Below are 20,471 nucleotides of genomic sequence, written 5' to 3'. Positions count from 1 at the left end.
AACAATTTTATTTAAATTCCTTAAAGCGTTTATTAATCATTCTGTCAACAGTTGCAGTATTTATAGGTTGACTAGTTTCGAATCTTAGGGGTTCATTTTCAAGCCTGTCCTACTGAGGCTGCACTGACAGTGCCTGATCTTAATAATAAACTTTGAGTAGCAACATATGCTTTATATAATGTTTGCAGGATGAATGCCATAGTCAATAAAATGGTTCAAATGGCTCTGAGCACTATGGGACTCAACATCTTAGGTCATAAGTCCCCTAGAACTTAGAACTACTTAAACCTAACTAACCTAAGGACATCACACACACCCATGCCCGAGGCAGGATTCGAACCTGCGACCATAGTCAATACATCTATGTTACTGGCAACATATGCTTTATATAATGTTTGCAGGATGAATGCCATAGTCAATACATCTATGTTACCAAGTTTGCTTTTCAAAAATCTCTAACTTCTCACTAGCGCAAACCAATGAGTTGAAGGGCGGAAACAAGGAGGTTAGAATTCTAACAGCCTTGTTCGGAAATGTGTCTCGTATAGCATCTTTGAAGTATTTTTCCAGCTGCGCGACTGTATCTTTGTGTTTTGTTGTTAATGTGTTTGTTATGATTTGTATAATGGAGGGATTCATGGTGACGAGTAAGTAGTGCAATGGAAGTTGATAATGATGCATTAAGAGACTTATCTTGCTCTAACGAAAACAGTGACGAATCCGCCCATAAAATGACTGCTGAAGAAGAAGTCGAGGGTGGTAATGATTTGTTGTTTGACCAAAATTCCGACAGTGATTCAGATTCCTCGTCCAACTCGGATGAAGAAGAAGCAAAGTTGGAAAAAGAAGCACAGGAGCTAGAAGAAAAGGTATTTTTGTTTCTAGTTAATAATAAACGTTGATCTTTGAGTAATTGAAACAGAGGTAAATAAACAATTATTTGCTTGACATTTTACTCTAATATTCAATTAGTGTGATACAAGGGCCAAAGAGACAAACGCATCGATTCTGTATCATTTTGGAAAAAGCCAGATCATATAATGGATATTGAGGTTAAACTCTGTAGTATGCACGTTCCACATTCTGATCTGCAGCGTAGCCTGATATCTAGGTTGGGTTGGAAGACGGTGGCCTGCCCGTGAGATGGCGAAGCGAGAAAATACTAACTCAAAATGCAGGATATGTTTAGAATTTGATGTGTAAAAAGTGTCAGGTGTAAGTTCCCTCTATATTTAAACAATTTTTTGGTATAGATACTGAGAACTAAAACTCAAAGGTAAATTCATTAAAGCTGTACCAAATAATAAACAACCTTCCAGTGACTATTGCAATGTATATTATACACCTATGTCATGCAACAGTTTTGAAAACTACAAAAGCAGAGGAGGTTAATACATAACTCAAACACAAATGATCCATTAAGCGTTGTCACTGCCAAGGTACAAAAATAATTAATGGTGGCTGTGTCGACTACAAACACGCCATCATCATCCTAAAATTTATGTCATCAAAGACATGGTCTTCCATTTAGAGCTACTTTGAATCTGTTAGTTGCTCACACCAAGAAAATACCTATTTCAGTGGCTTTTGTTATGGAAAGGGTTGACGTAGGCTCTGCCATAATACCATCTAGTGCTGTGTCTCTCTGTTCATTCTAGAACAGAGTAAATGAGAAACAAATGAAGATCACAAATTGTACGGTTTTCTTTTCATTCCGTTAAAACAGGAGAGCTACACAAAGTAGATATAGCTCTTTATATTATCATGTTGTTGTATTGCAGAGTGATTGTTAATTATGTAGGTTGTCTTAGGACATTTGCCTAAGGTACAAGCATAAGTAAACATATTTGTATATCATTGTGAGGAACACAATCTACTCGATCCTGAGCCTTTAGTTATAAAATGTATTTACAGTCTCTGAACATGACAACAATGAGCAGTTAATTGCCACTCAATTGTGGTTTGAGTTTCATCTCCTTGCATAGATCCTCCACTACAGTTTGTCTGGTAAATGACAACTCTGTAATTCATTTAAATCCTGAAGCACCACATACTATTCCTGTTGTGATAATAACTCTTGTACTGTAGTCCATATACTGAGACACAAGTTTTGACAGTTGTCATGGCCTTAGTGCAGCTGCTTTGCACTCCTGTGATGACCAGTCCAGTAATTCAGCTTTGTTTACATTTCTGTGGCAGTGCCTCATTGTTATCAGTTGACTATGGCTTTCAGGTAGATCTGACCCCAGCGTTTTGCACCTCATGCTTGAAAGTATTGCAAGCTGTTTGGATTCTTCTTTCAGTATACAAACTACAGTATTCTACTCTGATATACAGTTACCTTTTGTACACAGAAGATGCAAGCAAATTGTTATGCTGTTGGTTTGCATATAGTTGGCAACAATGTGTTAACCTTCAATCAATTTCTTTGTGTTTTTCTTATTGTTTTTTTGTGTGTTTTACCTATACTTGTAGGCTTTGTAAACAATTTATGAAAATTTCATATAATAATTTATTAAATTACATCATGATTGCTTGGAAATATGAAAAAATATTGATGTTACAAGTTCTGGCAAGTAGTTTGCTTCTCCAGATGTGCTTAATCCACTAACAAGCTTTGTACAAATATATAAACTGTATAGTCAGGCACTTTGGACATGATGAAGTTCAAAAAATGGTTCAAATGGTTCTGAGCACTATGGGGGACATGATGAAGTCATTTAACATTTCAATGAATGAATGTGCCTCATATCATCACATGATAAAATAATGAAATTAGAACATCACACTGTGTTATTACAGGGTGACAGTTATTGCACTAGGCTTATATGAAAACGCAAATTAGTTACAAACTATGGCATACACTCACTTTATTCATCATATAAACCTCACTGCAAATATTCGGATTTAACTTATGACATGTTTGATATGCCTCTCAACATTAGGGCCTAGTGAAGCTGTGGCACAGACAAATAGTTAAATTTTGCGTGACCCACTGAAGTGTCGGAAAATCGATGCTGTCGATGACCTCCTGAATGGCTGTTTTCAGCTCAGCAATAGTTTTGGGGTTATTGCTGTACATCTTGTATTTTAAATAGCCTCACAAAAAGGAGTCACATGTGTTGGGATCTGGAGAATATGGCAACCAATTGAGGCCTGTGCCAGTGGCCTATGGGTACCCCAGAGCCAGAATGTGGTCTCCAAAGTGCTCACCCAGGACATCAAATACTCTCCTGCTTTGATGGGGTCAAGCTCCGTCTTTTTTGAACCACATCTTGTTGAAATCAGGGTCAGTTTGGATAATGGGAATGTAATCGTCTTTCGAAACCTTCATGTACTGTTATGCTTGTTGACGAACCCATCCAAATGAAAGTGGGCTTTGTTGCTAAACCACCATACTACAAGGAGGGATCAAATATAAACGAAATTTTTGTTCCTGAACATCAACAGCTGGTAGGACTGGCCCGCGCTTATGCTACGCTTAGGCGGGACCGCCAGTGTGTGCTGTTAGCTATTTCTCGCAATTTCGTCAGTAACGCTCGTGATGTCTGACAACAGGTGCACCCCTCCATTGTGCAAAGCATAATTATCAAATTTCTTGCTCATGAAGGAGTTACAGCAGTGGAAATTCGCCAAAGATTGACTGCACAATTTGGTAATAAAACATAATCAATGACACCTATGTTTGCCTCACATAAAAAGTTCAAGGAAGGAAGGACAAGAATGTGTGGAAAATCAGCATCATGATTGCCGTCCTCGGAGCAGCATTACAGACAAAAACATTTGTACGACTAAAGACATTATTGCTGATGATCGACAGGTGAGAGTATCAGAAATTGCACCAAAAAGTCAGAATCAGTTGTGGGAGCTGTCAAGCAATCATTGCAAATGACCTGCAGTTCCGTAAAGTGTGTTCCAGAGGGTCCATAAACTTTTGACCGAAAATCTTAAGTTGAGACATTTGGAGGTCTGTTAGAGGCTTAAAGCAAGGTTGGCGGAAGAAGGTGATGCATTTTTGAGTCGGATCGTCACCGTCAATGCAACATGGGTTCACCACTACATTCCAGAGTTCAAAGAAGCCAGTAAGGAGGTGCAGAGGATAGGGGAAGCAGCACCAGTGAAAGCCAAGACTCGGCTGTCAGCTTGGCAAGGTTCTTTCAACCATTTTTTTTTTTTTTTTTTTTTTCAATCAGCGAGGCATTTTGCTGATTGATTTTTTGCATGAGCGATGCACAAACAATGCTGCTTACTAATGCGAACTGTTGAACAAGGCGAGAGTTGCATATTGCCGCAAAAGACGAGACCAATCGATTCGACACGTCATCCTCCTCCACGACAATGTGCAATCCCATACAGCAGCTCAACTGTCTCGAAGCTACAGGAAATGCACTGGACTGCACTTGATCATCCTCCTTACAGCCCCGACTTATCACCCTGAGAGTTCTATTTATTCTGACCGCTTAAAGAAGCTGTAGGAGGGTGATGATTTGAAGATGGCGAGAGTGTGCAAGACTTAGTGCGCAACAGGCTGGTGACACGGCCCAGTTCTTTTTATGATGAGGGCATCAGAAAGCTGCCCATACACTGGGACAAATGCATTTCCAAAGCAGGAGACTATGTGGAAAAATAAATTATAATTGCCTTGAGTTTTTCAGTAAATGAATATAAATAAAAAATAAGGTCCAATTTATATTTCCCGCCCTCGTAATTTCTATCATGCCCTGTGGCCAACTGTGCAGTTTAAACGTTCTAACACAAACTGTTCAGAAGTTATGATGATTTTATTAAATGTAGTTCAATACTTGTAACCCTTTATATAGGGCTATGGGTGGGACAGGATAGGTCCTACAGGAAAATGGGATGGAGGTTGTAACAGAGGGGGGGGGGGGGGGGCGACATGGGAAAAGTGGGAAGAGAACAACATACTCTGCATCTAACTTACTTAAATTTTAATTTTTGTATTACTTTTTAAAATTTGTTATTCTCTTTAAAAACTTTTTTAAAAATCAAGTTTTGTAACTTAAATAATTTGTGTTTTTTAAAATACCTGTTTCACATGATTCCCCCCCCCCCCCCTCCCCCCTCCCCGCAAAAAAATATCTCTTCCACATCCCTTTACAATAATGCAGGATGATATTCTAATTTCAGTCTTTTCCCGTGTGACATTATAATATAGATTCATTGAAATTTTAAACTATTTCATGATTTCTGAAGTACTAAACTGTATCATTTATGTACCTGTACAAAGCTTTTTAGTGAATTACGCACATCTGATGATGGCAGCTACTTGCTGAAACCAGTAATGTGTGTGTTTTTTATTTATCTAAGTGATCGTGATGTAACAAATTATTATACAAATATTCACAAAGGTGGCATACTTCCAATTGGTACTATGTTTTTTTTAAAAAAAAAACAACAACAACAACAGCATACTACCTATTTCTTATGAGATTACTGCAACTTCTTTCTGTGTATGTACATCCATTGCTGGGTAAAGACATTCTCCAAACTTTTCCAATCTGAATGCACATACATACTCCACAAACCACTGACTACTAGTCATTTCCTCGAGTGTTCCATTCGCAAATAGAGTGAGGAAAAAATGACTGTCTAAAAGTGTCCATACGAGCCCTAATTTTGTGTTCCTTATCTTCATGGTCCTTATGTGAAATGTATGTTTGTGACAGTAGAATCATTATGCAGTTGGCTCCAAATGCTGGTTCCCTAAATTTGCTCAATAGTGAATTGTGCAAAGAGCATAGTTTTTCCTCCAGTGATTCCCATTTGAGTTCACAAAGCATCTCCATAATACTTGTCTGATGAGTGAACCTGCTGGTAACAAATCTAGCAGACCACATATGAATTCCTTCGGTGTCTACCTGTAATCTGACCTGACTGGGATCGTAGACACTCGAGCAGTACTCAAGAATGGGTGACACTAGTGTTCTGTTCGCCACTGCCTTTATGGATGAGCTACATTTTCCCAAAATTCTCCGTATAAAACTAAATCAAGCATTCCCCTTCCATACCACCAACTTGATCTTTTCATTCCATTTCATATCGCTTTCCAACATTACTTACAGATATTTAAGCAAAGTGACTGTGTCAAGCTTCACCCTACTAGTACTGTATTCAAATGATAAAATATTCTTATTCTTCTTACTCATCCGCATTAACTTACATTTTTCTATATTAACACAAGCTGACATTCATCACACCAACTATAAATTTTGTCTGATTCATATTGTGTATTCTTGTAGTCAAGCAACTATAACACCTTCCTGCACACCACATCATCATCAGGAAACAGCTGTAAATTGCTGCTCACACTGCTTGTCACCTCATTTATGTATATAAAGAATAAAAGCTGTCCTATGACATTTCTCTGGGGCTCTCCTGATGATGCCCTTGCCTCTGATAAACACTCACACTTCTATTACTTTTTAAGTCTTCGAGCCACTCTGATATCTGGGAATCACAAACCATATGCTCGGACCTACACAAACAATCTGCAGTGGTGCACAGTGTCAAATGCTTTCGGGAAATCTAAGAATATGGAATCTGCCTGTTGCCCTCCACCTGTGATTTGTAGGGTATAGTGTGAGAAAAGGGTAAGCTGAGTTTCACATGAGTGAGCTTTCTAAATCTATACTGACTTGTATACACAAACTTTCCTGTTTCAAGGAAATTTGTTATATTCAGACACAGAATATGTTCAACTTTCTGCACTAAACCTATGTTGAAGATATTGGTCTATAATTACATGGAAGTTTCATATCAGCACACATTCTGCTGCAGCGTGTATATCTCATTCTGGAAACATCCCCCAAACTGTGGCTAAGCCATGTCTCCGCAGTATCCTTTCTTCCAGGAGTGCTAGTTCTACAAGGTTCACAGAAGAGCTTCTGTGAAGTTTGGAAGGTAGGAGATGAGGTACTGGCAGAATTGAAGCTGTGAGGATGCTTTGTGAGTCGTGCTTGGATAGCTCAGTTGGTAGAGCACTTGCCCACGAAAGGCAAAGTTCCTGAGTTCGAGTCTCGATCCGCCACACAGTTTTAATCTGCCAGGAAGTTTCATATCAGCACACGCTCTGCTGCAGAGTGAATATCTCATTCTGGAAACATACCTCAAACTGTGGCTAAGCTATGTGTCCACAATATCCTTTCTTCCAGGAGTGCTAGTTCTGCAAGGTTCACAGAAGAGCTTCTGTGAAGTTTGGAAGGTAGGAGATGAGGTACTGGCAGAATTGAAGCTGTGAGGATGGGTCGTGAGTCGCACTTGGATAGCTCAGTTGCTAGAGCACTTGCTCGCGAAAGGCAAAGGTCCCGAGTTCGAGTCTCGGTCTGTCACACAATCTGCCAAGAAATTTCATATCAGTGCACCCTCCGATGCAGAGTGAATATCTCATTCTGGGGATAAATATTATTTAACATGTAATAGCTGAAATGTCACTGTCCAGTGTAGCCTAAACAAACTGCGGTATAGACCAGTAAACAAATTTTTTGCAGATCAGTCTGTCACCACAGACACATTTTTCACTGTCACATTCGTTGGCTTCACCAACTCACAACCAGACTGTTACATTCCAGCATCCCAGACCTGGGACTATGCTATAGACATCTGTCACCACAGCCAGATTTTTCAGTATTATGTTTGTTGATTTGTCAAATCACAACTAGACTATTGTACTCCAACCTAACCTAGATGTTGGCCTACACTACAGAGCAGTTTGTCTGCACAGACAGATTTTTTTGCACTTACTCCCGTGTTAACAGTTTCATGCTACTTTGCCAGTCAGTGAGGTAACCACAGGGTCATAAATCTACATCCATACTCTGCAAACCACTGTGAAGTGCATGTCAGTCGGAACTTCCCCTTGTGCCAATTATTAATGCTGCTTTCCATTCTGTTAAAGTTCCACATGTGAAAGGAATGACTGTTTAAATGTCTCTGTGAGTGCTGTAATTAATTTCATGTCCTCTTTATTCCTACAGGAGCATATTTAGAGAGTAGTAGCATATTTGTAGACTCATCATTTAAAGCTAGTTCTTGAAACTTTGTTTCCAGGCTTTCCCCGGATAGTTTGTATCTATCTGTTGCAAAATTTTAAACGACTATTTTGTCCATACATTGCAAAACTTTAAATACAACAGAGTCCTGCTAATCCGAACCCCGGTAATCCGAATGCTCAGTTAATCTGAAATATGAAAAATGTTAGTCTAAGTATGGAAAACTGTGCATTAAACTGCTGTACATACACACTATTTTAATTTACACAGTACAATAAACATGTATTACAAAAATTGGCAAGAAAACATTAGGCTTAAACAATGCATAACAATGAAAGAAAAGCTGTCAAACTTACTAAAATACAGCGGACATTTTATCTCTACTTTTTAGATTACAAAAACTCAGTCATTGTTTTTGGGCATAATGAAGACAGTCTTGATATGATGCATAGCTGTGCCATCATCTCATAAACATAAAATCAGCACATGTAGCAGTGGGCTGTTGCTCCAGATAACGTAGCGCGAGGTCAAGGGCTTCTGCTGCGTCACTGTGTGGCACCAGCTCTCCTTCGTCGCTTTCAGGCTCATTGTCACTTCTGTCACAGCAGTCCACTTTTCCTAGTTTTGAGTCACAGCGGCAACTAAATCAGCGTCAGTCATGTTCTCCACACACGCCACATCCCCTGCCATCCACTCATCTACATTTTCGTCACTAGCTTCTTCACATCCAGGGATTGTCTGTATCATTTGTAGTAGATTTTCAACTATGTTGTACTGAAATTCAACAGATGTCCACAGTTTTCTCCACAATTTTCTCAGAGTATTTTCTGAAATAATCTGGCATGCCTCAGCGGCCCAATAAACAACATCCTTCACACTGGTTCTTTTTTATTTTGTCCACTAAAGGAATGCTATCATCTTGGATCAGCATTCTTAAACATTGTTTTCTGTAAATCAGTTTTAATGTTTGCTGTACGCCCTGGTCCATCAGCTGTAGAAGTGCTGTAACATTCAGCGGCAAAAACTTCGCCACAATTTCTGCATCACATACTTCCTCAGTGCTGGAGTGAGATGGTGCGTTATCAATCAAAAGGATTGCACAGGGAAACAAATGATTTTCCTTAGAAAACTGTTAAACAGAGGGAACAAACTGGCCGTGAAACCATCTTTGAACAGCTTACCACCCATCCATGCTTTTTTCTGGTTGCGATAATATACAGGCAGGGACTTCATGTTGCAGTTTTTAAAAGCTCTGGGCCTAGCAGATTTTCTGAACAGCATTAAAGGCAGCGTGTGATTACCAGTAGTGTTGCTGCACGCTAATAAAGTCACATGATCTTTGCACATTTTAAAACCAGGAGCATGGTGCTCTGCTTCTGATGCCAGGCTTTTTGTTGGCAATGCCCTAAAATTAAGGCCAGTCTCGGTAGCATTATAAATTTGTTGGGGAGAATAATTACCCTCTCTTATCATTTTTTCAAACTCGCCCAAGTATTCCTTCGCTGCATCACGTTTAGAAGAAAGCTTCTCTCCAGAATTGTTAGCTGATGGATTCCATGACGTTTTTTGAATCTGTCCAACCAACCTGTACTCACACTAAAAGACGCGTCACCATTCAGTAACTGGTTCAGGTAAACAGCCTTCTCCTGAACCAGTGCTCCACTCAGAGAAGTTCCCCTTTCTCTTTCCTGCATAAACCAGAGGAAAGGAGCTTCATCCACTTTATCGTACAGAGACTGTTTCAAAGTCTGCCAAATTTCTAGTGTTTTTCCCAAAGATGTTGCACAGGAATGTTCAAGCTTCACTCAGTTCTTCTTCCAGTCACAAGTGGTTGCTTTACCAACACCCAGTTCAGTTGCCAGTTTAGATACATTCTCATCATTGTCTATCCGTTTTAAAGCATTCAGTTTTTCTTTGAGATTTAACGTTGTATGTTTCCATTTACTCATGACGAAAATACGTCCACCACTACTTCTGAATGAATACGATACAACTGTTATGCATGCCAGCGATCGATAACTAACATAACCAAGCGCATTGCGAGCCAACTGGCAGTGCACTGACCTGAGACACTACAAAGGTCTCAACAGTGCACAACAACAAGGGTAGGTAGTGAGAGTGAGCCATTGTTCCCACACTTGTTCTCATTTGTTACCATGGTGTACCTACTTATCTGCTTGGTATACTTCATTTTAGAAACTCGTCACTGTAATTCCGGCTAATCCGAACAAATCGGTAATCCAAACAAGGTCCAGGCCTAATTAGTTTGGTTTAACAGGACTCTACTGTACCTACAATTCAATAGATTTAACAATTAGTGATTTTTTTGTAAGTATCATATTCATAAGTTTTCCAACATATAAAATATAACTCATGAAAACATATAATAGTTTGGATGCAATTATCATTTTCACTAACATATCATTTTTGATGCCAATTACCTCCATAAAATACATGTAACATAATAAAGACACCATTAGAATTGTGTAAATTTGCCTCCTAATGTTGTTAATTCCAAAAAATATTAAATCTATTTTGTTTGGAATATAATTAGCCCATGCAGCAGGTGACGATCTGTTTAAACTCAAAATTATTGCACTTGTAAATGAATCATAAATCTTTTGTTCCATAATTTTGCATCTCTCTTCACTAACGGCACTGCAACAGCAACAAGCTTTTCAAGTTAACACTTATTCTGAGAGGGGTGCCACATACATTGTTGCTTCGAAGGTTTTGCATCTTATTCACCAGAGGCACTGGAGGCGTCATGTTGTTTCTGATTGGCTACTCTCAGCCAATAAGGTTATTTTATGTATGCTTCAGGCACAAGCGAGTGGTGCAGTGGTTAGCACACTAGACTCACATTTGGGAGGACAGTGGTTCAGACTATCTTCTGGCGATCCAGATTTTGATTTTCCATGATTTCCCTAAATCATTCCAGGCAGATGCCGGGATGGTTCCTCTGGAAGGGCATGACCGATTTCCTTCCCAATCCTTAACACAATCTGGGGTCCAGGTGCATGTTCTCAGTCTCGTTGCAAACATATGATCCGTATTTTAGAGAATATCATTAGTAAATATTTAATCATCATAAATAAGTGCATAAAAACCATACATGTGACCTAAAAAAGTAACCAATTTCATACTAATTGTTTAATGAAATGTTGTTTTAGCCAATTGCGGAGAAGCCTCTCCAGCTTCTGTTCTTTCTGACAGCTTGTTCGTTAACTATTGTGATGTCTGTATTGAACTGTGCACCAAGTCCTACTTTTGTGTGTGGGAGAATATATCATGTCTCTCTTTCTCACGTCCTAAATCAATTTCATATTGGTTTCATGTAATATTAGACCTTCCCCATCCTACACATAATGATAGTTTGGTATTCCTGTCCATATCTACAGGGTGATTCAAAAATGCATGTAAATATTTCAAGGGTGTATTTGTGAGGTAAATATAAGACAAAAATGTTCTATACAATTTTTTCCATACTTGGCTTATTACAGAGTTATGAACAAAACAGGATAATACATTCAATACAACGTAAGGTATTTAATTCCCGGAGTTCACAGTTTAATTACAGTGCATTTGGACTAACAACGCAAACTGATAAATAAACGTGACGTAACAAACTGAAACAATTCCTCGCGAACACTGTATTAATTTAGGTCCTGTTGATTGAACTACAGCAATGCACAATAACTAAGGAAAATTGAAGCATTTTACAGACTGTACTGTACTGTACTGTATTTGCACAAATCTTAATGCAATGCATGTTCAAAATGCTGTCCCTGAACTTGCAGACAGACCCGTGCTCGTCGCATCAATGATCTCTGCACATTACACAGTCCGTTCAACTCTCCACGAATAATTTCACAACCACCTTCAATTCTTTGTTGTAGCACTTCTCTGTTCGGTACTGCAGAAGAATACACCAATGTCTTTAGTCGGCCCCATAAATAAAAGTCTAAAGGGTTCAGGTCAGGTGATCTGGCTGGCCAAGCAATTGGTCCTCCGCGACCTATCCATCGATGTGGATACGCAGAATTGAGGTACGCCCTTACGTTGCGGCTGTAATGGGCGGGAGCACCATCGTGCATAAACCACATGGTGGCTCGTGTTGCAAGAGGGACATCCTGTAACAATCCAGGCAATTCTCCCTCCAAAAATTCGCAGTACGCGTGCCCATTCAGCCTTGGAGGCAGAACATGAGGTCCGAGTAAGTAATTCCCCACAATACCACACCAAATGTTTATGGAGAATTGATGTTGATATCCACGCACAATTCTCGCGCCAGGATTCTCGACAGCCCACTGGTGCATATTATGCGAATTGATTACACCCGCACGAGTAAACATGGCCTCATCTGTGAATAATATCCGCCGAATGAACATTGGATCATTCAAATGACGCTCTTGTAACCACTGGCAGAATTGCTGACGGCGAGGATAGTCTTCAGGTGTCAATTCGTGCACTTTTTGCAGGTGAAATGGATGCAACTGTTGTCTCCGAAGCAGCCGCCATACAGTAGATTGTGGAAGTCGTACAGCTGCACTAATTTGTCTCGTACTGATAGATGGATCTTGGTCTACCAGGTCCAAAACATGTTCCTCGACGTTCACTGCATGCTCAAGTGGTCGACCTGAATGTGGCCCAGGACGAATGCCATACTCCCGCATACGTCTGTCCACAGATACAAACGTCTGATGACTTGGTAACCGTCTTCCTGGAAACAGCTCACTGTACCTTCGTCTTGCTGCAAGTGCATTTCCATCTGCTGCACCATACACAAGGTGCATATCAGCATACTCACTGTTTGAGTACATCATGTGCACGAAACCTTTAGCCTTCCGACGATGAATGAACGACAGGACGTACTTTTCCGTTACCAACAACATCAGCGCCATCTTCCGTACAGTAGGAGTAAACATCACGTGCAAACAAAAACAAACACTATTCATGCAGTTTCGAATCAACTGTTGGGAGATACGTATGTGAATTACGTACCAGAATATGGCATCCTGCTGCTTGCACTGCCATCGTTTTGATACGGACATGACTTTCGTATTTAACGATAACTCTGGAATTAAACGTTTATGGAAAAAACATTTATAGAACATTTTTGTCTTATATGTACCTCACAAATACACCCTTAAAATATTTACATGCATTTTTGAATCACCCTGTATATATAAATTAGTGGCTTCCTTTGGCGTAGGTAATTGATACTTCTAAAATGTAATACATATCAGTCTGTGTGTTTCTGAACTGGGAATGTTTTGAGATGATAATCCCCATCACCATTAGAAACTCCTGGCAAATCAAAAGAGTCATTAAAGCACTGTGCTATGTTCACATGGGAGATTTTATTGTTAAATATGGCTACTTTTGTCAGCATCTTATGTCTGTGTGATGAACATGTTGCAGCAGGCAGTTGTGATACATAATCAGCCAGTTTACATAAATCATTTAAGGTGAGTACTGGAATGATTCATTTAACAGTTAGTTTGCAAAACAGGGAGGTAAACAAGAGTGTGTCAGATCCGGGAGCACCAGAATATTAATTATCCATCTGTTGAATGACCAATGTAGTTTTCAAGCCATTTTCCATTTTTGTTGAGAGAAATCCTCACTTGGTTATCCACGTCCACCTCAGGTGGAGTGTACACGAGAAGTTAAGTAAGATACTTTCACAAAACGTGAATCATGCAATTGACAGGCTGTTTTCACACACATCATTGCTGTCTTCACATTCAGATTATAACCAAATATCATTAGAGATTCGTCATGTGATGCTACAGTGTTGCCACATTAGCTGTAATTTGCACTTCTGTTTAACAAACTGCCTATTGGCTTCTGTCTCGGGTTCTTCGGCCGACGTTCATCTAATGATTTTTCTGACGTTTCGCCAGCACGAGTGGCTGGCATTGTCAAAGCTTCACCCTCCATTGCCGGTGCTGGCGAAACGTCAGAAAAATCATTAGATGAACGTCGGCCGAAGAACCCGAGACAGAAGCCAATAGGCAGTTTGTCAACAAGTGGCCACGAAAGCCTCAACAATTTTGTACTTCTGTTTAAGTTCAAACAACAGAAATTGGGCTGCCAGCATGGGCAGGAAGTATTTTTTTCTAGCAGCAGTTAAATGGGGTGCCAGTGGTGCCTTTTAACAGAAATTCTTGTACATGACACCACTAAAAACCTGCATGCCAGCTGATAATGCTTTGCTGTGGTGCAGTGGCAAAGACATGCAGTTTGTGTGTGATGAGGAAAGCTTTGATGAGAGAAACTGAGTTCCAAGGTGTGAAGAGCCAACTAACAAGTAATTTTAATCAGACTTTAGTTTAAAGTGTTGATGGGTGTCTTGGACCTGTATCCAACCACAGAAAAAAAAAAAAAATTGTATATCCAGAACTAGCAAAGACACTCTACATGGGGGTCAGCACTGTAATGAGAGCAATGTACAACAATGAAAAAGTTATTTCTGGGTCATTCAAGACTTGAAGTGAAATTTGAGCCTATGTTGTCAGACAATCTGCATGAATGTTTTAGACCCTTGGCTTGTGCATTGCAAAGGACTCTGCATAATTATGTGCATTTCCTAAACTGTTGGTAACAGACTGAGCTAACTAGCAGCTGTAGATGAAATCCTGTTTCATATGTAAGTTTCCTAAAGCTACTAAAACTATTTGTGTTTTTTCTGTAGGTTGGTGTGAATCCATATGACTACAGTGGACATGTAGCTTTGATAACTACGTTGCAAAAATTAGCTGATCTTAGCAGACTGCGTGCTGCCAGGGAACGCATGTGTAAATATTTTCCCTTGGCACCTGGTAAGTAGATTTTATTTTAAGCAATGCAATTTTGCTTATATTTCATATAGTAATGTGATCACTTTATGTTCCAGGTCTTTGGCTGTCTTGGTTAAGAGATGAAACTGCTGTTGCTACGTCAGAGGAAGAAAAGAAATCTGCTCTGAATTTATTTGAAAAATCAGTGCAGGATTACATGTGTAATTTTCTGGTTTGTTATTAATTCAGCTTTACATTACTGACTCAGGATAATATTTAAAATATCAAATTTCTGATTTTCTTCCAGCTGTTGACATATGGCTAGAGTATATCCGATACAGTCGCAGTTGTGTAGGGTCTGCCTGTAATGAGGATTATGTGCGTGATGTTTGTGAGAAAGCTGTTGCAATTGCAGGACATGATTTCAGGAGAGGTACAGAAGTCTGGAAGGAATATATATTATTTGAGAAACAATTAGCAGCTGTAAAAGAGGTATGATGTTATGTGTAATATTTATGAAAGAAATATGAATATAACTGTAACTATCGCTTTATGGTCAGTATGTGGGGCCTTTGTATTAGTTTTTTGATGAGATTTTCCTCTTTCTCATCCTTGATGTTGCCATGTGTTTAAATTGAAAATCTGTCTGTGTTAACCCATTCCTGTTTGACTACCTGAATTGTTTAATTTTTCTTGCTTGCATTTCTTTGGAAATGCTTTTTCCAGTTCATCAGTCTTCCCAAACATCGATGTTTACTTTACTAAATTCTCATGTGGAAGATGAATGTTACCTGTTGTTGTTGTTGTTGTTGTGGTCTTCAGTCCTGAGACTGGTTTGATGCAGCTCTCCATGCTACTCTATCCTGTGCAAGCTTCTTCATCTCCCAGTACCTACTGCAACCTACATCCTTCTGAATCTGCTTAGTGTATTCATCTCTTGGTCTCCCTCTACGATTTTTACCCTCCACGCTGCCCTCCAATACTAAATTGGTGATCCCTTGATGCCTCAGAACATGTCCTACCAACCGATCCCTTCTTCTGGTCAAGTTGTGCCACAAACTCCTCTTCTCCCCAATCCTATTCAGTACCTCCTCATTAGTTATGTGATCTACCCATCTAATCTTCAGCATTCTTCTGTAGCACCACATTTCGAAAGCTTCTATTCTCTTCTTGTCCAAACTATTTACCGTCCATGTTTCACTTCCATACATGGCTACACTCCATACAAATACTTTCAGAAATGACTTTCTGACACTTAAATCTATACTCGATGTTAACAAATTTCTCTTCTTCAGAAACGCTTTCCTTGCCATTGCCAGTCTACATTTTATATCCTCTCTACTTCGACCATCATCAGTTATTTTGCTCCCCAAATAGCAAAACTCCTTTACTGCTTTAAGTGTCTCATTTCCTAGTCTAATACCCTCAGCATCACCCGATTTAATTTGACTACATTCCATTATCCTCGTTTTGCTTTTGTTGATGTTCATCTTATATCCTCCCTTCAAGACACCATCCCATTCCGTTAAACTGCTCTTCCAAGTCCTTTGCTGTCTCTGACAGAATTACAATGTCATCGGCGAACCTCAAAGTTTTTATTTCTTCTCCATGGATTTTAATACCTACTCCGAATTTTTCTTTTGTTTCCTTTACTGCTTGCTCAATATACAGATTGAATAACATCGGGGAGAGGCTACAACCCTGTCTTACTCCCTTCCCAACCACTGCTTCCCTTTCATGTCCCTCGACTCTTATAACTGCCATCTGGTTTCTGTACAAATTGTAAATAGCCCTTCGCTCCCTGTATTTTACCCCTGCCACCTTTAGAATTTGAAAGAGAGTATTCCAGTCAACATTGTCAAAAGCTTTCTCTAAGTCTACAAATGCTAGAAACGTAGGTTTGCCTTTCCTTAATCTTTCTTCTAAGATAAGTCGTAAGGTCAGTATTGCCTCACGTGTTCCAGTATTTCTACGGAATCTAAACTGATCTTCCTCGAGGTCGGCTTCTACTAGTTTTTCCATTCGTCTGTAAAGAATTCGGGTTAGTATTTTGCAGCTGTGGCTTATTAAACTGATTGTTCGGTAATTCTCGCATCTGTCAACACCTGCTTTCTTTGGGATTGGAATTATTATATTCTTCTTGAAGTCTGAGGGTATTTCGCCTGTTTCATACATCTTGCTCACCAGATGGTAGAGTTTTGTCAGGACTGGCTCCCCCAAGGCCGTCAGTAGTTCCAATGGAATGTTGTCTACTCCGGGCCCTTGTTTTGACTCAGGTCTTTCAGTGCTCTGTCAAACTCTTCACGCAGTATCGTATCTCCCATTTCATCTCCACTACATCCTCTTCCATTTCCATAATATTGTCCTCAAGTACATTGCCCTTGTATAGACTCTCTATATACTCCTTCCACCTTTCTGCTTTCCCTTCTTTGCTTAGAATTGGGTTTCCATCTGAGCTCTTGATGTTCATACAAGTGGTTCTCTTTTCTCCAAAGGTCTCTTTAATTTTCCTGTAGGCAGTATCTATCTTACCCCTAGTGAGATAAGCCTCTACATCCTTACATTTGTCCTCTAGCCATCCCTGCTTAGCCATTTTCCACTTCCTGTCGATCTCATTTTTGAGACGTTTGTATTCCTTTTTGCCTGCTTCATTTACTGCATTTTTATATTTTCTTCTTTCATCAGTTAAATTCAATATTTCTTTTGTTACCCAAGGATTTCTATGAGCCCTCGTCTTTTTACCTACTTGATCCTCTGCTGCCTTCACTACTTCATCCCTCAAAGCTACCCATTCTTCTTCTACTGTATTTCTTTCCCCCATTCCTGTCAATTGTTCCCTTATGCTCTCCCTGAAACTCTGTACAACCTCTGGTTCTTTCAGTTTATCCAGGTCCCATCTCCTTAAATTCCCACCTTTTTGCAGTTTCTTCAGTTTTAATCTACAGGTCGTAACCAATAGATTGTGGTCAGAGTCCACATCTGCCCCTGGAAATGTCTTACAATTTAAAACCTGGTTCCTAAATCTCTGTCTTACCATTATATAATCTATCTGATACCTTTTAGTATCTCCAGGGTTCTTCCATGTATACAACCTTATATCCTGATTCTTAAACCAAGAGTTAGCTATGATTAAGTTGTGCTCTGTACAAAATTCTACCAGGCAGCTTCCTCTTTCATTTCTTAGCCCCAATCCATATTCACCTACTACGTTTCCTTCTCTCCCTATGTAATGGAAACCATAGACAAGAAATACAACATACATTTGCTGCTGCAGTCAGCCTTTTCTCAGTTTTGCTGCTCTATCCTTTATTTATCCCCTTCTGTTTTCTTTCCCCCTGTATTCTAGGGACTCTTTTTAAAGCATTTAGTACAGCAAATTGAAGACTTAGTCCTTTCTTGATTCGATGGAAATTATTTCAGTGGGAACAGGAGAGATGAAAGCACCAATTCAGTTTTTGAGTTGGTAAGAAGTACTGTCACATTTGAAAACTACATAAAAACTTTGAAGCTTCTGTTTTATTCATGGTTGCATTTGACAGAGAGAAATATGCTTCAAAATATATAAGTCCAAATGTTGAAATTTTGAAAATTGTTTTAAATGTAGATTAATAATTAAATAAAAAACATCTTAATGCTGACCCATAAACATTGGTTAAAAGCACAAAAAAAGTGAAATACAATCCACACTTGTGCCCCACAGGCCATCATAAGGTATGCAGCAGAGGATACATGCTGATGAGCCAAAACATTATGACTGCCAGTTTAATAATGTGTTGGTCCACCTCTGGAACACAATACAGCAGCTGTTCTGCTCGCTTGTATTCAGCAAGCGTTGAATAGGTTTCCAGAGTTACGTGGCACCAGATGTCTATGCACAGGCCATGGAAATCCAGTAAATTACTGGCTGGCAGTCTGTGGGTGCCAGACAGTGTCACAGATGAATGGAGGGATATTGGTACCCTGCAGTAATGTTCATATAGTCCACAGATGTCATATAGTTCACAGATGTATCTGATTACTACCACAGCTCCCACAGAAGCCCAGGTCAACATCTCCCATAGCATAATACTGCCCTCAACAGCTGTGCCCATAGTACGGTGCTCATTATGAGCAGCTGCCCAACTGGGTGACAGCACGTTGGGACACAATTGTTGACCTTAACTAACAAGAAACTTCATTCATCTGAGCACATAACACATTTTTATCGATACATGATCCAATCCTGCTGCAGTCATAACTGATTCAACAGTGTGTGCTGAGAGGCATGTTCCAAAACACTTATGCCTCCACCAGCATTATACTCTTGTCATCAGATCGCTACCTATCTTTATTTATAGAGTGGGAAAGCATCTGACCTCTACATTCTGTGGAAAGACGTTGGTGTCAGACATCTTGTTGCCTACTTGTGATTTCACCATCCTTCATTCTCATTCCATAGATGCTCACAACAGTAGCACACTAGCAGTTGATTGGCTTCGCCATTTCTGAGATGCTCTTTCCTGGTACCGATGTAACAAAACTACTTTTTGTCAAAATCGCATGTCAGTGAATTTCCCCATTTGTGGTCCTTATAATTTCTAGAATGATTCCTTGTTTGCCTCTGGTCTGGTCTGGTTATGCACTTTCCTTATTGTGTCACACAACTATAATGCGACCAGGTGGCATTCAGTCTCATTGTAGGCGGTGGTGAGAATGATTTGGTTCATCTGTGTATAATGTACAGTTATAAAGAGACAGAGTGGCAGGCGAGTACTTACTTTCAGCAGTGAAATTCCTATACAGCCAATATAAACATTAAAAGTAGATAAATAAACAGCTATAGCTGGCCTTTGGACCAATCAGTTCTTTCATCGGGGAAAAGAGGGATAGGACTGGGATTGAGGGCAGATCGGTCAGACTCCGGGGTCAGGAAAACCCACCTGTTGCACCCATTCTACATTCTGTCTCTCTCTCTCTCTCTCTCTCTCTCTCTCTCAAGGTGAACAGTTGCCTAGTTGCCAGCCATTCTCTCTCCTTTTAATTTTACAGTTTTACTAAAGTGAATTTTCCATTTGATACACTCTGTAAAGTAAGGGCATTTGTATCCTCACCTCATACACTTCTGGTGAATGTTGTGCAGGAAGAACAACCACTATGCATACACGAACTTCCATTATCATTATTTACTACACAACACCCAAATGCGAGGAATGTTAACTACAGCTGTCTGTTTCAAGAGTGAAGCTCCCTTCATGCGTGCCTGTCTGCATTCAAAGTCTCATACACAGGCACTTAAAAAAAGTACAAAATAGACATGAAATAAAATCAAACAAAGGTATTTCTACATAAAGTCCATTCTCTTACTTTAAAATTGGCAACACCTGACTCTGTTATGGTTCTTCATACTACCACCCATTCACCAAATTGCTCCTTTCCTATAATGGTAACACTCGGCACAACTACTTCGTGCTTAACCATCTGCTTTCCTGTGTATTGGCTAGTCCTGTAAACAAGTATACTGACTGCACTGAGCTGTTAATCATCTCGCAGTATTCCAGAAATTTTACATGGGACATGAAGAAACAACGTACCAATAGTTGTTTGTGCAAACTGCTCATGTGTATTGCGTTACTGCTAAATCCAGAAAAGGTCCATGAAGCTGTTGATGGATGTCTTACTGCTCTCCTGTTTGTACATT

The 20,471-nt window shown here is 39.6% G+C and overlaps 1 protein-coding gene across 1 annotated transcript in view; it reads left to right on the top strand.

Annotated features, from left to right (window-relative positions):
• Positions 1-578: 578 nt before the first annotated feature.
• LOC126202877 (squamous cell carcinoma antigen recognized by T-cells 3) overlaps positions 579-20,471 on the top strand; it is an 80,747-nt gene continuing 60,854 nt past the window's right edge. The window contains exons 1-4 of the mRNA XM_049936917.1: positions 579-869; positions 14,710-14,836; positions 14,911-15,015; positions 15,102-15,286. Coding sequence (XP_049792874.1) covers positions 660-869; positions 14,710-14,836; positions 14,911-15,015; positions 15,102-15,286 — 627 coding nt within the window. The 5' untranslated portion in view covers positions 579-659. The remainder of the gene's footprint in view (positions 870-14,709; positions 14,837-14,910; positions 15,016-15,101; positions 15,287-20,471) is intronic.

Source organism: Schistocerca nitens, chromosome 9 (assembly GCF_023898315.1).
Source record: "Schistocerca nitens isolate TAMUIC-IGC-003100 chromosome 9, iqSchNite1.1, whole genome shotgun sequence".
Taxonomy (NCBI): Eukaryota; Metazoa; Arthropoda; class Insecta; order Orthoptera; family Acrididae; genus Schistocerca; species Schistocerca nitens.
The sequence above is the reverse complement of the archived record's forward strand: the minus strand, read 5'-3'. Positions and strand labels throughout refer to the sequence as shown.